The sequence below is a fragment of the Hyposmocoma kahamanoa genome, unplaced genomic scaffold (genome assembly GCF_003589595.1).
Source record: "Hyposmocoma kahamanoa isolate Upper Pololo Valley unplaced genomic scaffold, ASM358959v1 80, whole genome shotgun sequence".
Classification (NCBI taxonomy): domain Eukaryota; kingdom Metazoa; phylum Arthropoda; class Insecta; order Lepidoptera; family Cosmopterigidae; genus Hyposmocoma; species Hyposmocoma kahamanoa.
The window spans coordinates 9,807,941-9,825,718 of NW_020654051.1; the positions used below are offsets into that span (position 1 = coordinate 9,807,941).

Genomic DNA, 17,778 nt, shown 5'->3' on the forward strand with positions numbered 1-17,778 from the left:
GCTGGTCTTTGTTCCTGAAACAATCGCAAGCTCGTAAGAATGTGTATAGTAGAGCTATAAGTGAGTATCGGATGAGGACCGATTCTCGGGAACTGCCGCTGTGTTTACCGCTACAAACCAATATTGACATTTGCTTTGTCCACTAACAGGCAGCTAATCCCTTTGTGTGGTGCGCTTTTGTAATGTTAAATTAAACTTCTTTGATTTTAATTCTGAGAGCTGCCGTTGGATTCTATTCTATTCTAGGATTGTTATTGTTCCCGAGCTGGTATTCTTCGTTTGGATTCGTTTTGTTTTGTTTTTTATGATACCAAGTGGCAAGAGAGTCGTGCGCCTGATGGTTATTCAATTTATTGCTTCACGTAAAGTTTACAAAGGTCTTAAATAACATATAGGTCCTTAACTATTGCAGTGCCACTCAGAAAAAGAACACTGCGCCTGTCACCCCGAGACATAAGTGGACAAGCTCCATGTGCCTGTAATTTCACCAGCACCCTTACCCTTCCAAACCGGAATACAATAATGCTTACATTACTGCTTGGCGACAGAAATAGGTAAGGTGGCAGTACTTTCCTAGACAAACTCTTACATACGGAGCTCTACTGCTACTAAAACTTTTTCACTAGATGTAAATTCTACGCCGATGGTTCGTCTACGGTGTAAGTATATTGTATTGTTTGGACATTTAGGTTACCTTATTTAACAAAAACCACATGCATAAATGTCACACGTGACACTCGGACTAACCTATCAGAGGTTAGCCCACACATGGCTGATGGGTTGTTTCGGCGCCGTCGCAGCTGGGCTGGGCCGGTCCACTTTCGTGCAGTTTGTGTGCCAACCGCCAGCGCCATGCAATGTTGCACCGCAAGATTCTACGCGGTACATCACACAGATATTGCTAGAAAGCGTCCTAGACGAATCATGTCTCTGGGACACGAGGAACTTTGTAATGAAATATAGGGAGAAATCGATTCACTCGCTTTTACAACGTACCTAAACAGCAAACGCTCTTCATAATTTTATTGAAATTATGGAAAGTTTCGCAAATGAATCAATCTATTTATGACTATAAGCTATGGAATACTCAAGATTTTCTATCAGGCTAATAGTACCGTAATATTGAGATCGGTTTAATTACTCACAATTTTATAGCAATTATTTTCAAAGTCAAAGTTTGCAGAAAATTTGTAGTTCAACATCTGTCACTTACAAAACTATAACACTATTGGTTGCTCCGTTTTATATCTACATTTTTTTGCTTATACACTTTTCATATCGACCCAACTCTGTAGATAACAGTAAGATATTACATATTAACAGTAAGCAAAACGGATGGTCTTAAATCACTGTACATATTTAAGCCTTTTGATGAGTACTATATCCAACTTCCTGGTTGCAGGTCTGCGCACACGCCGGGGTCTGTTCGCCCGCTATAATGTGACCGGCGCACGACGAGCGTCTTCTTTCAAGGTAAGCTTGTTTTAATAACTTTCCTTCAGATAGGGCAAGGTCCACTCAGTACGAGGGTTATGGACCTTTGAGACAGAAAACTTTTGATTTTACAGGTGTGTGTTACCATCGTTGTTTGCATACGTGTAGGTGCCAATTTATCATAACATTTTATCTAATTGGATGTTAATATAAACCGGAATCCACATGCACGTGTTGATTGTACCTACTAAGACTAAAACTGACGATTCTAATTAATAGGTCAAACTTTGCTTTTAGCTTTTTGCGCCAAGGATACGTATAGAGGTTTTCCGAGAGCAACAAAAATATACTCAAGGTCCACTGTAAATGTTCAATCTTACTGTTCCCCAATGTATTAAATATCTGTACTTTTTACACCCTTTTTGGTGAGTCCTCATTGTAGAAGTAGTTTGGTTTCATGTTAAAAGATTATTGCCAAACGATTATTTTGTAACGAAAAAATAATATTACTTTTTATTATATTTACGAATTTAAAGTTATATTTTTTTAAACAATAATAATAATATGTTTATTTTACATCATAAATTGAAATAGCAGTATGACTAAATTTCGAAGTGCAAGCTTACGCTAAATTGGCATTATGTTTTAACATTTATATGTATTGCGAACGCGATTTCATGCCTGAAAGCATTGTGCATAGTTACAGTTGGTCCCACACAAGGCAGAGCCTGTCCTGTGGCGACCCTTTTACGAAGGCAAATTCAGCAAATTATTTCAGCAAATTATTTCGTCAAAGAATAAAATATATGATTGTTTTAATATTAATAACAATATTATTTATCTATTTAGTCTAATATAAATAAGAGAAACAAAAAAAACGCAGAATGGAAATTAGAATATGGTGAAATAAAATGTAATTAATTAAAACAATTGAGAAAGTTATATATTGCTCGTGTTGTCTATTATCAATATCATGAATGTAATCTCCAGCTAAAATATATCTGGACCTTATTACAGCGTGTATGTATATGTAGGTATGTACATTGTTGTATGTTTATTAAGAAACGTTAGGCCCTGTTTACATGTAGTTCCGTGTGCAACCTGAAACCATTTAGTAGAGAGATACAGAATAGCAGTAAATACCGTAAAACGTGCCTAATATTATACCTAACTAGTTTCATCCGTTATCTATGTATTTGAACATATCTTCTTTTGGAGTGGAGTGGAGTGAGCACAACATGTATTTTTCTTCCATACCCAAGTGGGTAGGGCTGATGGGGATCAGCCGTTATTTCCACACTTATACCTTTCTTATCCATGTCATTTTCTGTCTCCTTAGTCTTTTCTTTGGCCTTCCCTTATATCCCTCCATATTCATACCTAACTCTCTTCTCGTCACATGACATTCTCCCTCTACATGACATGTCCATACGACGCTAACCTATTACTTGTCATCTTTTCGGTCACTAGCGCCACTTTCAAACTTCACCTTATGTACATAAGGTGAAGTTTGAAAGTGGCGCTAGTGATCAGTGGTCATTCTTTATCATATCCTTTTTCGTCACTCCACACATCCATCTCAACATTCGCATATTCGTATTTGAACATATAATGACCCAATATTTTTTTTAATTATAAGCAATTTTTAAAGACTTTTTAATGTAAGTAGATATTAATGATATAGGTTTGTTGGTTATGGTTTTAAATGACAGGACGAACAAGTCGCCACCAGGCGGTGGTCAGCGATACGCTTGTCCATAACAGTTGCAGTGCCGCTCAAAGCTGTAACTCGCCATGATCTGAGGGACACCATCACTGCGCCTGTCGCCCTAAGATATAAGTTATATATCCACCTTTTCTCTCAACTCATTAATGGATCGAGATTAACATGAACTACAACTCAAGAAATGTAAATATAATAAAATACCTTAAAAGGTTTGTGTGATAAGGTTAAAAAAAGCAAGCTTGAAAATAGCATTTTCAACTTTTCTTCTGTATTATGCTTGTTTAGCAAAAAACAAAAAAATCAGTGAAGTCGCTTAATCCGACAAGATAAGCCCATTACTAAAACAAGACTCGTGTTCAGGTAACCTTTAAAGGCGAATGCTTCTGCAAAGTGGACACTTGCATCTGCATTGTGTCGTGTAAAGCATGAATTGTACAATAATACCTACACTAGCGTTAGTGTTATATTGTTTTAAGTTTCTTACGCATATCACAGTATTTGAAATTGTTTCTGATTTGTAAGAAATTTTAAAATGCACACAGAGTTTTATTGAAAAAAAAAAACTTAGGATGCCAATTCAAAACTTATTTATGTTTGTGAGATGCAAGAGGTTTTGATGAATTAAATTCATACGAACCTTCACTCAGAGAATTAGTAAAAACTGCCTGTAGATACCTACTTGTGCCAAATTGTATGTACATCAAAAGCTTTTGCAACGACAGGAAAATGCAGACGCAGCCGCCTCGACCGTGAGACCCAGACGCTATATATTTTATTATTCACTAACGAAAACTGTCCACCGCTTCCGCTCAAGCTTCCCTTCCAAAAATACGAGACGTATTCCGAACGCATTCGTCTCGGAACGATGCGTGCGATTTCGTATTCGCACGCTCATTACCGACGTCCGCTTAGAAACATCCGTTTAACAGAGCACGAAATGATCGGGCCCTTAAAAATCCTTTGCTCCATAATATTGTGTTTGTGTTCAAGTTTAAGTTGCAAAGTCATTTTGACATTGCGTATCATGCATAAACCATGAAAGCAAAAGATTATGACAAGCCGAAGTAAACGCATGTGATGCTGACGAATTTAGGCTAAAGTGTACACGTGTTTTACCACAAGTTTATGGGCCATTGGAACTGAACCATTTGCGGTTGAAAGGAGGAGAACACCAAAACTTATCCTTGAAAGGAATCCAGATACTACATAATAACGCGTTGTACATTTCATTAACAACTTCTTCTAACCGCATAGCCAAATTAGTACGGACTCATCAAAAAATCAGTAACAATCTACATACTTTGTCAGTATTACTCGAAAATGCCCCAAATCGAGGCGAACAACATGTAAAGGAGATGATTTTTTTATAAATAGCCATCGTCGGGTGACTCCAAACGTAGAGGCCGTCTCGTACTACGCCTTATGTTTGTCTGCTCGTTTCTTTTTGGACATTGACGCGACACGTATGTTGCCAGAAGTTATAAATGTACTTACGATATAAAATTAAATCATGACATAGATAGATTTGACATAATATATGTAACAAAGATAGAACATGCTTCGGAATACGCGTACCTACGGTACAGTTGGATTTACATCAATCACCCAGAATGGACGTTTATTGTTGGCAAACACTTCGAAGTTGTAGAAAATATATATGAAACGTCACCCAAACATAAATCAGATAATCGGAATTAATCTTTTTTGAAATCATCTCTACCTATGCATCTCTACTTTACACGTTAAGTATTTTAAAGCACCAGCTTTAGAAAAAGAATGGAGATGTTAGTGAAAATGAGGAATGATAGTGAAATGTCATCGAGGTACAATCAGTAGGTCGCCACTCGAACGACACTCTTGCTCACGAGAGTTATAACCACTTGTATCCGATATAAAACATTGCTATTATTTTCTTTAACCATCATCAGATGGCGAAACAATTTAAATGTCTTATTTATTTTAAACATGTGTATATTGTACTCTATTTAATGGAATCGTATTATATTTTAAGAACTGGTGACTATACCAACTAATATCAAATTAAGTTCAACTAAAATGGCCTATATTAAATATAAATATCATATGCCTACTTAAAGAATTACTAGCAGTTGTACCTACTTATAATTATGTAGAGAACTTGCTAATATTATATTATGTATGTGAAGAATATGCAACAAAATAAATATTTTTTAACTCTTTGTTTATTTAGGGGCTTTGATCATTATTGAACGTGTCAGCCCCATTATAAAAACGATATATCAAGAAAACGCTTAATAAAATCCACTACATGTTGGCTGCGTCAATACGAATTGAAACCACCCAACATTAAACATAAGGAAACCAACCTGATAGGTTCAAAAAAGGTAAGATCAGAAAAACTGAAAAACACAAATAATAATAAATAAAAAAAAAACAATCTTTTTATTCTACATGTTATTACGTACCACGCATACTTTCTATCATATTGAAATTGGTTGCTCTTCATAAAATCTTCAATACCGAGTCCATTTCTAAAGTATCAAGTTTCATTCCACGATTCGATATTCTTGTGTTTTTTATCATCACGCGAACATAGAGGCTATACAGTTGTGCGTAGACTACAAAGAACTAAACCTTTTTAGTTAGTGTAGTTAAGTTATAGTGAATAAAATAAATATAATGCCAGTGTCAATGACTATGAACACATGAACAAAGTATCTTCCCCTTAAAATTAAACAAAATATCTTTTAATTTTAATTAATATTAAAAGATATTTTGTCCATGGACAATTTCTTTAAATTAGTTACTTTTATTTAAGGTAATTATGTTAACCTAAAATTGCTTACTAGTCTTGTAAAAAGGCTAGATTGCAATTAGCTACTTAATCAACTTTTGTTTTGCTTTAAAATAAATTTAAAAAGATGTTCTTGTTTCTTCGTAAAGATTGACAGTTAGTTGATTGATAAGGTATTCAACTTCACCTGCACGCGGTATCCCCTGCCGATCAACGAACGAAGCTCTGACGCAAAACTCGCCACGACGCACTGGCCAGCGCGGTGTTTTATTGCTAAACCCCCATCGATATGATTGAGTTAGCACTCAGCGTATTAGCGTATTAGCATACGCTACGACCTTCAGTCCCCAGAGGGTGCGAAGTATCGCTGGAAGATGCCCAGCTGCCAAACCCGAACGACCCTGACCTCGGCGTGCAGTAACGTCAAGACGATTCGCACAGAAAACCGATTATTTGAGTTACAGTTAGAGTTGGAAAAGATTAAATGGGATATCCTAGGACTCTCAGAGGTGAGACGAGCTGGTGAAGAGCTGATGAAGCTACCCTTAGGTGATTTATTCTTTTACAGGGGCCATGACAATTCTTGATTCTTTGGAGGTGTTGGATTTCTTGTGTCTGAAAACATCGCACATCAAATTGTTGATGTTGTGAGTATATCCACTCGCGTTTGCTACTTAGTAGTACAGTTAAACAAACGATACTTCATCAAGGTAATCCAGGCGTACGCCCCAACATCCCTCAGACCAGACGAGGAAGTGGAAGAGTTGTATGACGGCATAGGAAAAGCGTTAGCTTACACATCATGCCATTATACCACCATTATCGGCGATTTCAATGGAAAATTGGCAAGCCTCTTGTAAATGAAAGGTCGGTAGGTGACTTTGGTCTCGGCATACTTAATAGCAGAGGTCAGATCCTAGTCAACTTCCTAGAAATGAATGGGCTCTATGTCATGAACACCTTCTTCCAGAAGCGAGAAACGAGAAAATGGATTTGGGTACATCCTGGTGGGACAATGCGGAACGAAATTGACTACGTAATAAGTTCCCACAAACATGTGGTCACAGATGTCTCTGTTCTCTCAAGCTTCAAAGCTGGGAGCGACCATCGATTGGTTAGAGCTAGGTTGAGATTCGATTTCAACAGCGAAAGGACTAAGATGATCAAAACAACATCAAAAAGAGACCAAGATTCCTTCCAAATAGATCTCAAAAACAGATTCGAATGTATTGATGAATTGAACCTTGACGTGGATCACATCAACTAGCTGTTGTGCAGGACTATTAACGAGATAGCGAAAACACACTTGGGAACCGCTCGTCAGAATATTATAATATTTATCCATAAACTTACAAAGGAAACCCTTGATCTTTTAGGAAACAGAAACCAACTGCTTAACCAATCTGCTTCAGACAAAAAGCAGCTAGATAAAATTCATAAATTAATTAATAAGTCCATTAGACGACACGACATTCCAGCACGACATTAGACCGTTTAACACTAATGTTATTATAGACACAATTAAACAGTTTAAAGGCCCTAAAGTATTTCGTAGAATAACTAATTCTGAAGCAAAACAAATTTCAAAACTTAGAGATAACAATTTAGTAGCTGACCGGGCAAAAATTCTTCATCGAGGACTTTTACAGGAGCTTATATGCATCGCAGAACCGGATTTAACAGGGCACGATTCCCGGGCTCCGTCTACACTTTGCCACGGAAAACTTGCTCTATCCAAAATGAAGACTGATAAATCCCCTCGACATGATGATGTTTCAGTCGAACTACTCAAACCAGGAGGAGTCCTGTGATAAAAGTGCTTGTGAAACTTTTCAACAAAGTTCCTCATGAAGCTCATACACCAGAGCAGTGGAAAAATGCCATTGTCACCATCATCCACAAAAAAGGCGACATTGCAAACTTAGTAATTATCGGCCAATTAGCTTGCTCTCTCAGGTTTATAAACTTTTTACAAAGATTGTGACCATCCGACTTACCCATGAGCTTGACGAAGCGCGACCTATTGGGCAGGCTGGCTTTCGAAGCGGCTTCTCAACCATCGACCATATGTACACGATTAATCAGCTGATGGAGAAGTGTCACGAATTCAACCGGCCCCATGTCATGGTCTTCGTCGGTTCGAGAATGCCTTCGACATTGTCGAACATTGGGCCGTGATTTACGCTCTTCATCGCTGCCACATCTATTCCCGCAACGTGGATGTGCTCCGGGAGCTCTACCGTTCAGCCACTCTGCAGGTACGAGTTCACGATTTAACCAATTCCGTTCCAATCCAGCGAGAAGTGAGACAAGGAGATACCATTTCCCCAAAACTATTCACAGCAGCACTTGAGGATGTCGTAAAAACCCTTAAATAGGATAACCATGGCATTAACATCAATGGTGTCCATTTGTCTCACCTAAGATTCGCCAACGATCTCGTGCTATTTGCAGAAAGTTGCGACGATCTCCAAAAGATCAGGCGGATTTCTTTGACAGTTGGCCTAAGGATGAATATGTCCAAGACGAAGATTATGGCGAACCTCTCCAATCCCTTAAATACCACTGTCACGGTAGGAAACGAGAGGCTGGAGAGAGTCGATCAGTACGTTTATCTCGGACATGTTCTATACTTTGTCAAAGAGTATCAGCCCACAGAGATCTCAAAAAGAATCCAGCTGGAATGGACTGCGTTTAGCAAGTTAGATGACATCCTTAAATCAGATAAAGTTCCACAGTGTCTGAAGACCCGCTTGTTTAATCAGTGTGTTCTGCTCACCATGATGTATGGTGCCGAGACTGTATACAGATTGAGAGTAGTATCAGAGGGCCATGGAGCGCGCCATTCTCGGCATCTGCCTTGTACACCGAGTTCCGCACATTGAGGTCCGACGACGGACGAAAGCCCAGGATGGTGGACCTCAGAACTCAAATGGGGCTGGGCGGGACACCTAGCAAGGCAAGGTGATGACAGGTGGAGCAAGACATCGACTGATTGGTGGCCGAGGATGGGCAAAAGAAGCGTCGGGCGCCCTGTTGCAAGGTGGGTCGACGACTTAGAACGCGCCGCGGGGCGTCAATGGAAGCGGCTAGCACCGGACCGTGGTGAATGGCACAAACTTCGGGAGGCCTATACCCACCAGTGGGTGGAATCAGCCTGTGAATGATGATGATGATGATGGTTGTTATGGTAGGGTGATCCGATAAAGTGCATACTATTATCAGACAAGTACTGAATATGTAGGTTCTTGTACACACAACCAATCCAACATAAAAATTGCGACGTAAATGTGATCTCGTTCAATTAACTGTATACATGTTGAATTTGTTTTATTAATTAAGTCAGTTGTCGGTAACTTTCGGTGAAACATTTTAAATACTACCTTTATTAAATGATTATAATCCTATTAATGGACTCGTACGTCTTTTATTTGCGAGACAATTTATATTTTAATTTATAAGAGACAATATTATATATATATATATATATATATATATGTATGTATATATATATATATATATGTATGTGTATATATATATATATATATATATATATACAGTATAATTTACACACGAGTAGTACTTTGAAAAGGAACTATCAAGGTAATTTGTCAACGTTACGATATCCTTAAGAGCCACACTTAAAATATTAAGGTCCTTTAAAGTTCTATATCTAAATATCCCTTTAAAGACGTCTTTGTTTATGTTTCACGTCGACATTAAAACCCATAGGAACATTACGCTCATTAGTATTTATTAGTCGTCAGCGACACGTTTGCAGTGACGCGGGCGCAGCGGAGATTAACACCGAAACAGTTTTAACGGTGATTTAGAGGTGTCAAATTCCTTTTTTTTTTTAAACAATGGGAGCCGCGTTTAAGGAAACAAAAGAATGACGATTAGCGTTCTCGAAACATTTCAGGGGGGCCTACTGTCGACTCCGTCCGACATCCGTCCGAAACAATTACTGCCAAATAAGCAATACTTGACCAAATGAAAAGCTTCATACTGGATACTTGTCTTTTAATTTTGTCGAATATTACTTATTTGACAGTAATTGTTTCGGACGGATGTCGGACGGAGATCGAGAGTAGCCCCCCAGTTACAAAACGCCTTCTATCAGAGAATCTACATAAATGAACTTTATCACTTTCACACGTCTCATCGTCATTGAGAGATTTTCAGAAGAGATGACATATTTACTAACTATCAAAATAAAAACACAATTCCGTGAGACACTCGTAGTTTGTTTCATAGAATTTATCACGAATATAATTATGTGCGTATCTCATATCACAATGGTGGGCTTCTATTGATGTATGAAAGGAAAAACAAAAGTGACTGAGCAATATAACAATGACTAATGCTACACATTATACTCGCACAAGTCTTGGTAAAAATATTGTTAATAGAATTGCGATTAGTGTTAAATTTCCCACTTAATTTATCGATGAAGAATTAACACCCGGAAATCAATGACAAGAAAGATTCACGTCTTTCTTGTGCCCGCAAACCTCACAAAGCCAGTGTGATTTGTATACCTACATGTTATCAATGTCCGTAGAAAATTTTATAGGTTGACATTGTATCGTAATGATAACCTAAATTTTGTAATCCCCACGTCATGCGTCACTTGACACCCAACCAGCGTACGCACATCGAGTTAAGGCATCGAGCAGTTACCTAATATGCAAATTTGGCCGACGACATCGCGGCCGCGGCCGGCCAGTTAGCGGGCAACACTTTCTACCAACTACCATTACCATACAATGGACATTAATGGCCATCAACCGCAATACATGAACTTTTTAACTAGAAGTGGTGGTAAACAATTGTTGTTGGCTATGGCGAATTGACTATTGGCCGATTCCCTTGAAATTAAAAAGGTACAGGTACGTGGATAGTTACATTATCCAGTTGATAACTCTTTTATAAATGACCCATGAAAATTACACGTTCTGTGTATTATACGTACTTTAAATGTAACACATTACTTCGAAATTGCAAACATAACTGCAAAAAAATTGTTTTATATTAGTATAGTATTTTACTAAAATTGAAAAGCTCGTAACTCCGTTTTTGCACATCACTTTTTTACTTTTCAAGCGCAATATTGGACAATTAAAGATAAATATATAATTTGTAGCCCTTTTTAATTATAAAATAAAGTTGTAACCATAGATTGGCATATAATTATTGCTAGTAATTGTGTTTTTTGTGCTACTCAAAAGTTCATGAATGTAATGGAAGTTACGACGTTTACGAATTTAGCCGACGGTATGTTGTCACGTCATATGGAATGTAGGAAGCACTTTAGTACATAATACACCTCGATATTAAGAAACCGTGAAAACGAGTAATAAAAAGGTTTTATGTACCAAGTAAGTTATTCCAAAAATATTACAAATTATAATGCACTCGTTTTGTCCTAGCCTCATAAATTTACGTATCAAACTTTAATGAAGCCCACCTGCCAGCCCTTGAGAGGGTGCGATGAGTATAATGTAGTTCAAGCGTGACTATAGAAAGTTAGGAAGCACACTTCCCCTCTATTATAGCATTCACGTATTCGAATTAATTAAAGGAAGTATTCCTGCATAAACACAGGGAACACGCGGATATTTTCAAAAGACTATGTATTACTCTACAGTAACCATAGTAAAATTATAAGTCCACCATAGAAAAATTAAATGAAACGCCACTACTGTTAAATTTTGAATTGAATAGGAATTGAAATTCCACATATAGGATAAATATTGTTTAAGTAATAAGTCTGGATCGGTCCCTTAACGTAAATATTCCCAGTGTTCAGTTCTATACTTCGCATTTCTAGATTTAATATATCTAGAAAAGGATTTTATTAAGTAATTAGAGCTGTTGCTGTTTTTGTATGCACATCACTCACGTGACAACAAAGGTTTATTTAAGTGCCTATACTTGATTAAGGACGCTCTTATCTCCGAATGCTTTAGAAAACTTTTAAGCAGTGTATGCAACGCCGACTGTTCCAAGAAGTACTCAACTCGAGTTCAAACTGGAAAGCTATTTATGAGCAACCCTGCGCGGGCGCTCCTCTTTTCCGCAACGACGTCTCTCTCTCGCATACATGTCAAGGTAGGGTTCAACATTCGAGGATTCGGTACGTGCAGATAATAATACATCCAGCGGAATACCCGACGGCGTCTGCTTTATGTAAACAAATGATCTCATTAGGTCAGACGGGTGTAAGAGTTCGAGGCTCTTATGCAGCGGAACATACTTAAAACGGCTCTGAAGGGTAAAGATCTCAAGTTACTACATTGAGGTAACATTCCACTTTCTAATCCTTTTGCGCTAGTGACTGTTTATGAAGCTACCTTCCAATCAAGGCCTATTGAAATACAGTGCAATCCTATGGGGTGCGGCGCTTCCGTGTGTGCTGCGCATGCGGCAGCGTGGCGGCGGCACTTGACGCAAGATCATTGCCAGATGCCGCTGATAGATCGCGACGAGGTCAACAGCCACTGCCCATGTATTGCGCACCAATTTATTTATTTGATTGACTGTACCACTCCGCCGCAAAATATACTTATTCACTGGGGTCAAGGGGATGAACAAAGTCTATAACAAACAAGTTATGATAATGATCACAATATAGGTGTAGGTTACAACACAACCCTCCTCAGAATGTTGCAATCAATTGTTATGTATAGGTACTTAACTTTACATCTCATTATGCTCGAAACTAAGTAAAGATTGGGCTTTATTAAGGAAATAATTTACAGCAATTTATTATAGTAACACACGACTAAAAATGTGTTGCACTTTAAAGTTAGACAACAATAAACAAAATATCGCTTCCTGATCTCATGACGACAACGAGAATTAACATCACTGCGAATTGCGTGGAATGTTATGATGACACACGAAAAGCAATATCTGTAATTCAGATTGATTTATTAAACATAATGTGGTAGAATAAATTGGGGAAGGATATTACACAGCATGAATTCGGAAATAAAAGTGAAAATTTGTAACATTACTTTTATAAAATTCAAGATAATATATAAGATACCACCGAGAAAATATAGTATTTCGCTGGAAAACTATATATAAATCATTATGAAAAAGCTTCTGACAAACGATAAACAGTTTACAACCTGTGTAGGTGATTCCCTTAATTATTTGACAGGCACCATCTCAAAATAACAAATCAATCAAGAAGACTAATTTTCAGAAACGCAAATTGTCAAAAGAGCAATTATTCGATACATTAAAACTTGTAAATATTTAATTTTAAGTGCTTCATTTGGGTGCGAATATTTCGGATCAGGTACATCCTACTAAAGAAGAACATATTCAAGCATGGTTACACGATTTTTGTTCTGGAAAGTGTCTAGTCCGTGACGAACTAGTCGTACGCCTGGTGGTAAGCGACTCGCCTATTCATAACAGTTCCAGTGCCACTCAGAGATTTACATCACAAAGATCTGAGCTGTGCCCGTCACCCTGGGACATAGTTGACAATACCCATGTGCCTGTAATTTCTCGAGCACCATTACCCTCCAAACCGGAACGCAGTAATGCTCACGAATTACCTCTCGGCGGCAGAAATAGGTAAGGTGGCAGTACTTTCCTGGACGAACTCTTTCACAAGGAGCTCTACAGCTACCGAAAGTTCGCTGATGTATCGTGTGGAAATCATGTCACACTATAATATGACATGAGTACTATAGCACTCAAAATTGTTCTAGAATGCTCGATGTGTAGCCCTATCAATAATGTATACCTACTTTGATTAAACGAAAAGACTTGGCAAGATTTCTGTTATGATAAAAAATCATTCGTCTCCCGTGTCGTGTCATTATGTTGATCTTCCAAATGTAAAGTGTAATTTGTCTTTCACTTTCTCGTTTTACTTACAACGAATACAAAAACTAGGCAACGGTCGTTTAGGGATTAATTAACATTCCACCACGATACTTCAAACTCCATTACTTTAGTCATCTATTTTACTGGCGACAAATATGAATATGAAGCAACGTGTTGGTTTTAAGAATTTTAAAAGTCTCATCTTTTTGTAATACCAGGTGACGAGACGAACAAGTCGTGCGCCTGGTGGTAAGCGACACGTCTATCCATAACCGTTGCAGTGCCACTCAGAGCTTTTAATCACAAAGATCTTAGGGGCACTGCCACTGTGCCCGTCACCCTGAGACATAAGTTGCAAGTTCCGAATGCCTGTAATTTCACTAGCACCCTTACCCTTCAAAACCGGAACGCAGTAATTCTCACATTACTGCTTGGCGGCAGAAATAGGTAAGGTGGCAGTACTTTCCTGGACGAACTCTTTCACAAGGAGATCTACTGCTGCATTCGAGTAAGGGAATCACCACATTTATCGACACGTCAGAAAAATCTTTATGTCCAATGGACACTGTCCACGTAATAAAAGCGAAAATGACGTAGTGCGTTTCGCATCGTTTCAACGCGCAACCGTTTTTCTTAATAAATGTGGTGACTCCCTAATGTAGCTTCCCATTAGGTGCGGACAAGTCAATAACGGGGTCGAAACGTATGCATAAATAATTCAAACTTAAAAGTGGAGGCTTGAGGGTTCTCCATAGATTATACACGAGTGCTTTCACTTTCTCGAGTGATAAAGGGACTCAAGGCCGTGTGTGGTATTTGGAACATGTCAAAGTCTCCCATAATCTTAACGCGATAAAATTAAATTTTAAGTCTCGCCCACTTTCATATGCCTGCGCTCGCAATAATAACCACTGATTATTTAAGTCAAATCAATTATGAAAATTGAAAGTCACTGTAATGATAGCGTCGGAGCTGTATCAATAGAAGTAGCTTTGAATAGACGGTTTGCTCATACAAGCTATTGAACTAATGGATAAGGCCGGACCTTGATCTGGTTGACATCACATTGGTTCTGGAACTATACACGACCCGTATCTACTTGAATACTAATTGCAACTACATACATATGACTATATTTAACAATTTAAATATTTTTAAATTCTAATGGTTACCTAAAGTTTGAAAACCAATCGGGGAATCCATATTTTTTTCAAACTTAGAATTTGTCATTAGTAGGTACAGGGTCAAGAGCACGTCAAGCCAAATCCAACTCCATGGCGCTTACGATAAGAAAAGCCCAAAGTACAAAGTGTCAAGCTTGATGTGCTCTTGACTGTACATCACCAGCTAAAATATTTATTTGCAAAGTTTCTTCTTCTACATTTATTACAGGTAACTACATGAGACTTATGTCTTAGGGTGACGGGCGCAGTGGCAGTGCCAGTGCCCCTCAGATGTTTGTGATTTATAGCTCTAAGTGGCACTGCAACTATTATGGCGTCCCATCACTTGGTATAATAATAAAAATAAAATAATCTACATTAATTCACATTTACGACGCTGACACATAGCCGCTCACAAAGGAATACATGGATGAAACTCGCACAGGACCGATTCAGCTGGCGAGCAAAAGAGCAGGCCTATACCCAGTAGTGGGTGTTAACGGGTTGAGATGATGATCACGATTCAGATTTATATATACAGATATCCTACTAAATTTAGCAAATTTTACGCTACGTACTGTTTAAAAATGCGTTTTTAAATCAATTACAAAACCGGAAATTTCAATGTTTCAAAAATATTACGCCTTAATTTGCCTGGATGTTCTAACTCGAATTTATTATTATTTACAGGTGTCTGCGATGTGGTACTTGTGGACCGCGTTACTGGTGGTGTCGTGCGCACTAGTGTCGGCGGGCGGGGCGGGGGAGCGGCCAGCGCCGGCCACGACCCGCGCGCCGCCTCGCACCCTCGACCGGCAAGCCGCCGAGCTCGCCTGGCGCACCTGGTTACAAAGCCCCGAAAGCAACAACCAGAACGCTCCTCCAAGACGAATCATCACCAAGTCATTGTTCATTACTCCTCTTGTCTGCCCTAAAGGACAGAGGCTTGATGGGAAAGATTGCGTAGAGGTAATTTTTCCTTCTTTTCTTCTCTTACAATCGCGACACCCTACGTTACAAATTTCTTGTGATCTAAATTTAAGACCCAAACTATTGCCGGTGAGTGAGCCATTCATTCCTTTGCAAAACTTTTTCAATGACCTACTTCCACGATGTGCTCCCACTGTTCTATCTTATGTAACAATAATAAGATTAAAAAATTAAGAAATAAAATTAAATTAGAGATTTCGATTTTTTAGACAACACTACGAGTGTAAGTTCATAAATACAGTGACTATTTCCATTCCAGGTTTTGACGGTAGACAAGTCGGAACACGAGCGTCTACTGTTGAATCAACTGAACGCGTTTTTCACGGCATCTCCTGGCGCTGATGTGGTGTACGATTACGGAGAAGACGAGCCTGGACCGCTGCAGCTCTCTATCCCCATAAACCTAGAAGCGCAGGCCGCTCCTCTACACGGACAAGAGCCATCCGCACAGGTATACCTGAATTTAAATTGTTTATCGGTAACAAAAGCTAATGTTAACATACCTACCTAAATTACTCTACTCGTAAAATATTGTATATTTTTAAGACATGTTTTATTTATTTGCAGGCTCAAGAGCTGCACGGTAACTATGTCAAAGTTGACAAGAAAGAAAACACGAACCACGATATCGGCACTTCTAGCCTAGAAGCCGAACTAGAACTTCTACAACTACAACACTCTCAACACATTCAAAATGACACTTCAGCTGAAGGCATACTTAATCATAACGTATTGCTGCCTTTCGACAAACCCAAGCGTAACAGCCCCGTGGACAATTCTACCGAAGTAATCGACAACATTGACAACGGAGAAGGACAAAAGGAAGTCGTTTTTGGACATGTTAATATTGACCCTGTGCTTCTTTACACCGAACCTACCACAGAAACTGCAACAGAGCAAACTACGATTACTGATGCGGTCAGTGAACAAGGGACTGAAGTACCCACAGTTCTAAACAATGCAATTTCAGTTAACAACTCAAACGAAAACAGCAACAACACTAATGAAGTTCCTACAGAGATGCCGACAACTTCCGAAATTTCTAATTCAACATCACTAATTTTAAAGAAGGAAAGTGACAAAACCAAACTGAACCCTGAAAATGACTACGCAGACATAGGCGAGGCTATCAAACTGATAAGCCGATATGCAGAAGTGACGACCGATGATAATTTCCCTAAAGATCAGAAAAAATATGCAATAAAGGACGATAATATATTAGGCACTCGCACTAAACTTCAATATCGCCGCAATAAACCGAAACCTTTCGAAAAATTCATAAGACCTGTTGCACAATCACCCATTTTGGAATTTGCCAATAGCGAAAAAGTGCCACTGCAGTACGGTAATGGCGGCTTTTATCCTAAAAATGATGTTTACTACAGATACCCTTGGCAAAATCTGTATTCGCCTACACCACCTCCCGATTATCCATTTAAACATATCCAGGACTATTGGCCAGGTCAAAATCATGTGGGCGGTGTTTACAACATCGTACATGAGAATCCTAGGCGACACCATCATAGCTACCCTCATTACTTCAGACCTCACAGTTTTCCATACGCAAAGTATCCAGAATCTTACCAGGGATTACAACAGATATACTCTGGAAAACTTCAGCCGCTTACCCGCAGAACAATAGACCTTACTCACCAAAGCGGGACGTTGCAATCTCAGGCCAACAACCAAGATCTTTACAGTCTCCTAGGTTTGAGGCACTGGTTCAGCAGTCAAGGGTCTTCGAAAAGATAGCCTGTTTCTCCGGTATTAGAAAATTCGATGTTACCCGACGATATATAATGAAAGCTATGGGAAAATTTACATTACCATTAATTATTACA

The 17,778-nt window shown here is 38.6% G+C and overlaps 2 protein-coding genes across 2 annotated transcripts in view; both read left to right on the forward strand.

Moving 5' to 3' along the window:
- The window catches only part of LOC113233763, a 57,415-nt gene extending 39,643 nt beyond the window's left edge, over window positions 1–17,772 (forward strand). Inside the window, exons 2-5 of the mRNA XM_026468953.1 lie at window positions 1,403–1,473; window positions 15,638–15,916; window positions 16,197–16,388; window positions 16,505–17,772. Of these exons, the coding sequence (XP_026324738.1) occupies window positions 15,647–15,916; window positions 16,197–16,388; window positions 16,505–17,689 (1,647 nt within the window). The 5' untranslated portion in view covers window positions 1,403–1,473; window positions 15,638–15,646 and the 3' untranslated portion in view covers window positions 17,690–17,772. The remainder of the gene's footprint in view (window positions 1–1,402; window positions 1,474–15,637; window positions 15,917–16,196; window positions 16,389–16,504) is intronic.
- On the forward strand, window positions 6,868–7,200 carry LOC113233966 (craniofacial development protein 2-like). The gene has a single exon (XM_026469203.1). It carries the CDS (start codon window positions 6,868–6,870, stop codon window positions 7,198–7,200), a length of 333 nt encoding a protein of 110 aa, XP_026324988.1.
- Window positions 17,773–17,778: the final 6 nt, after the last annotated feature.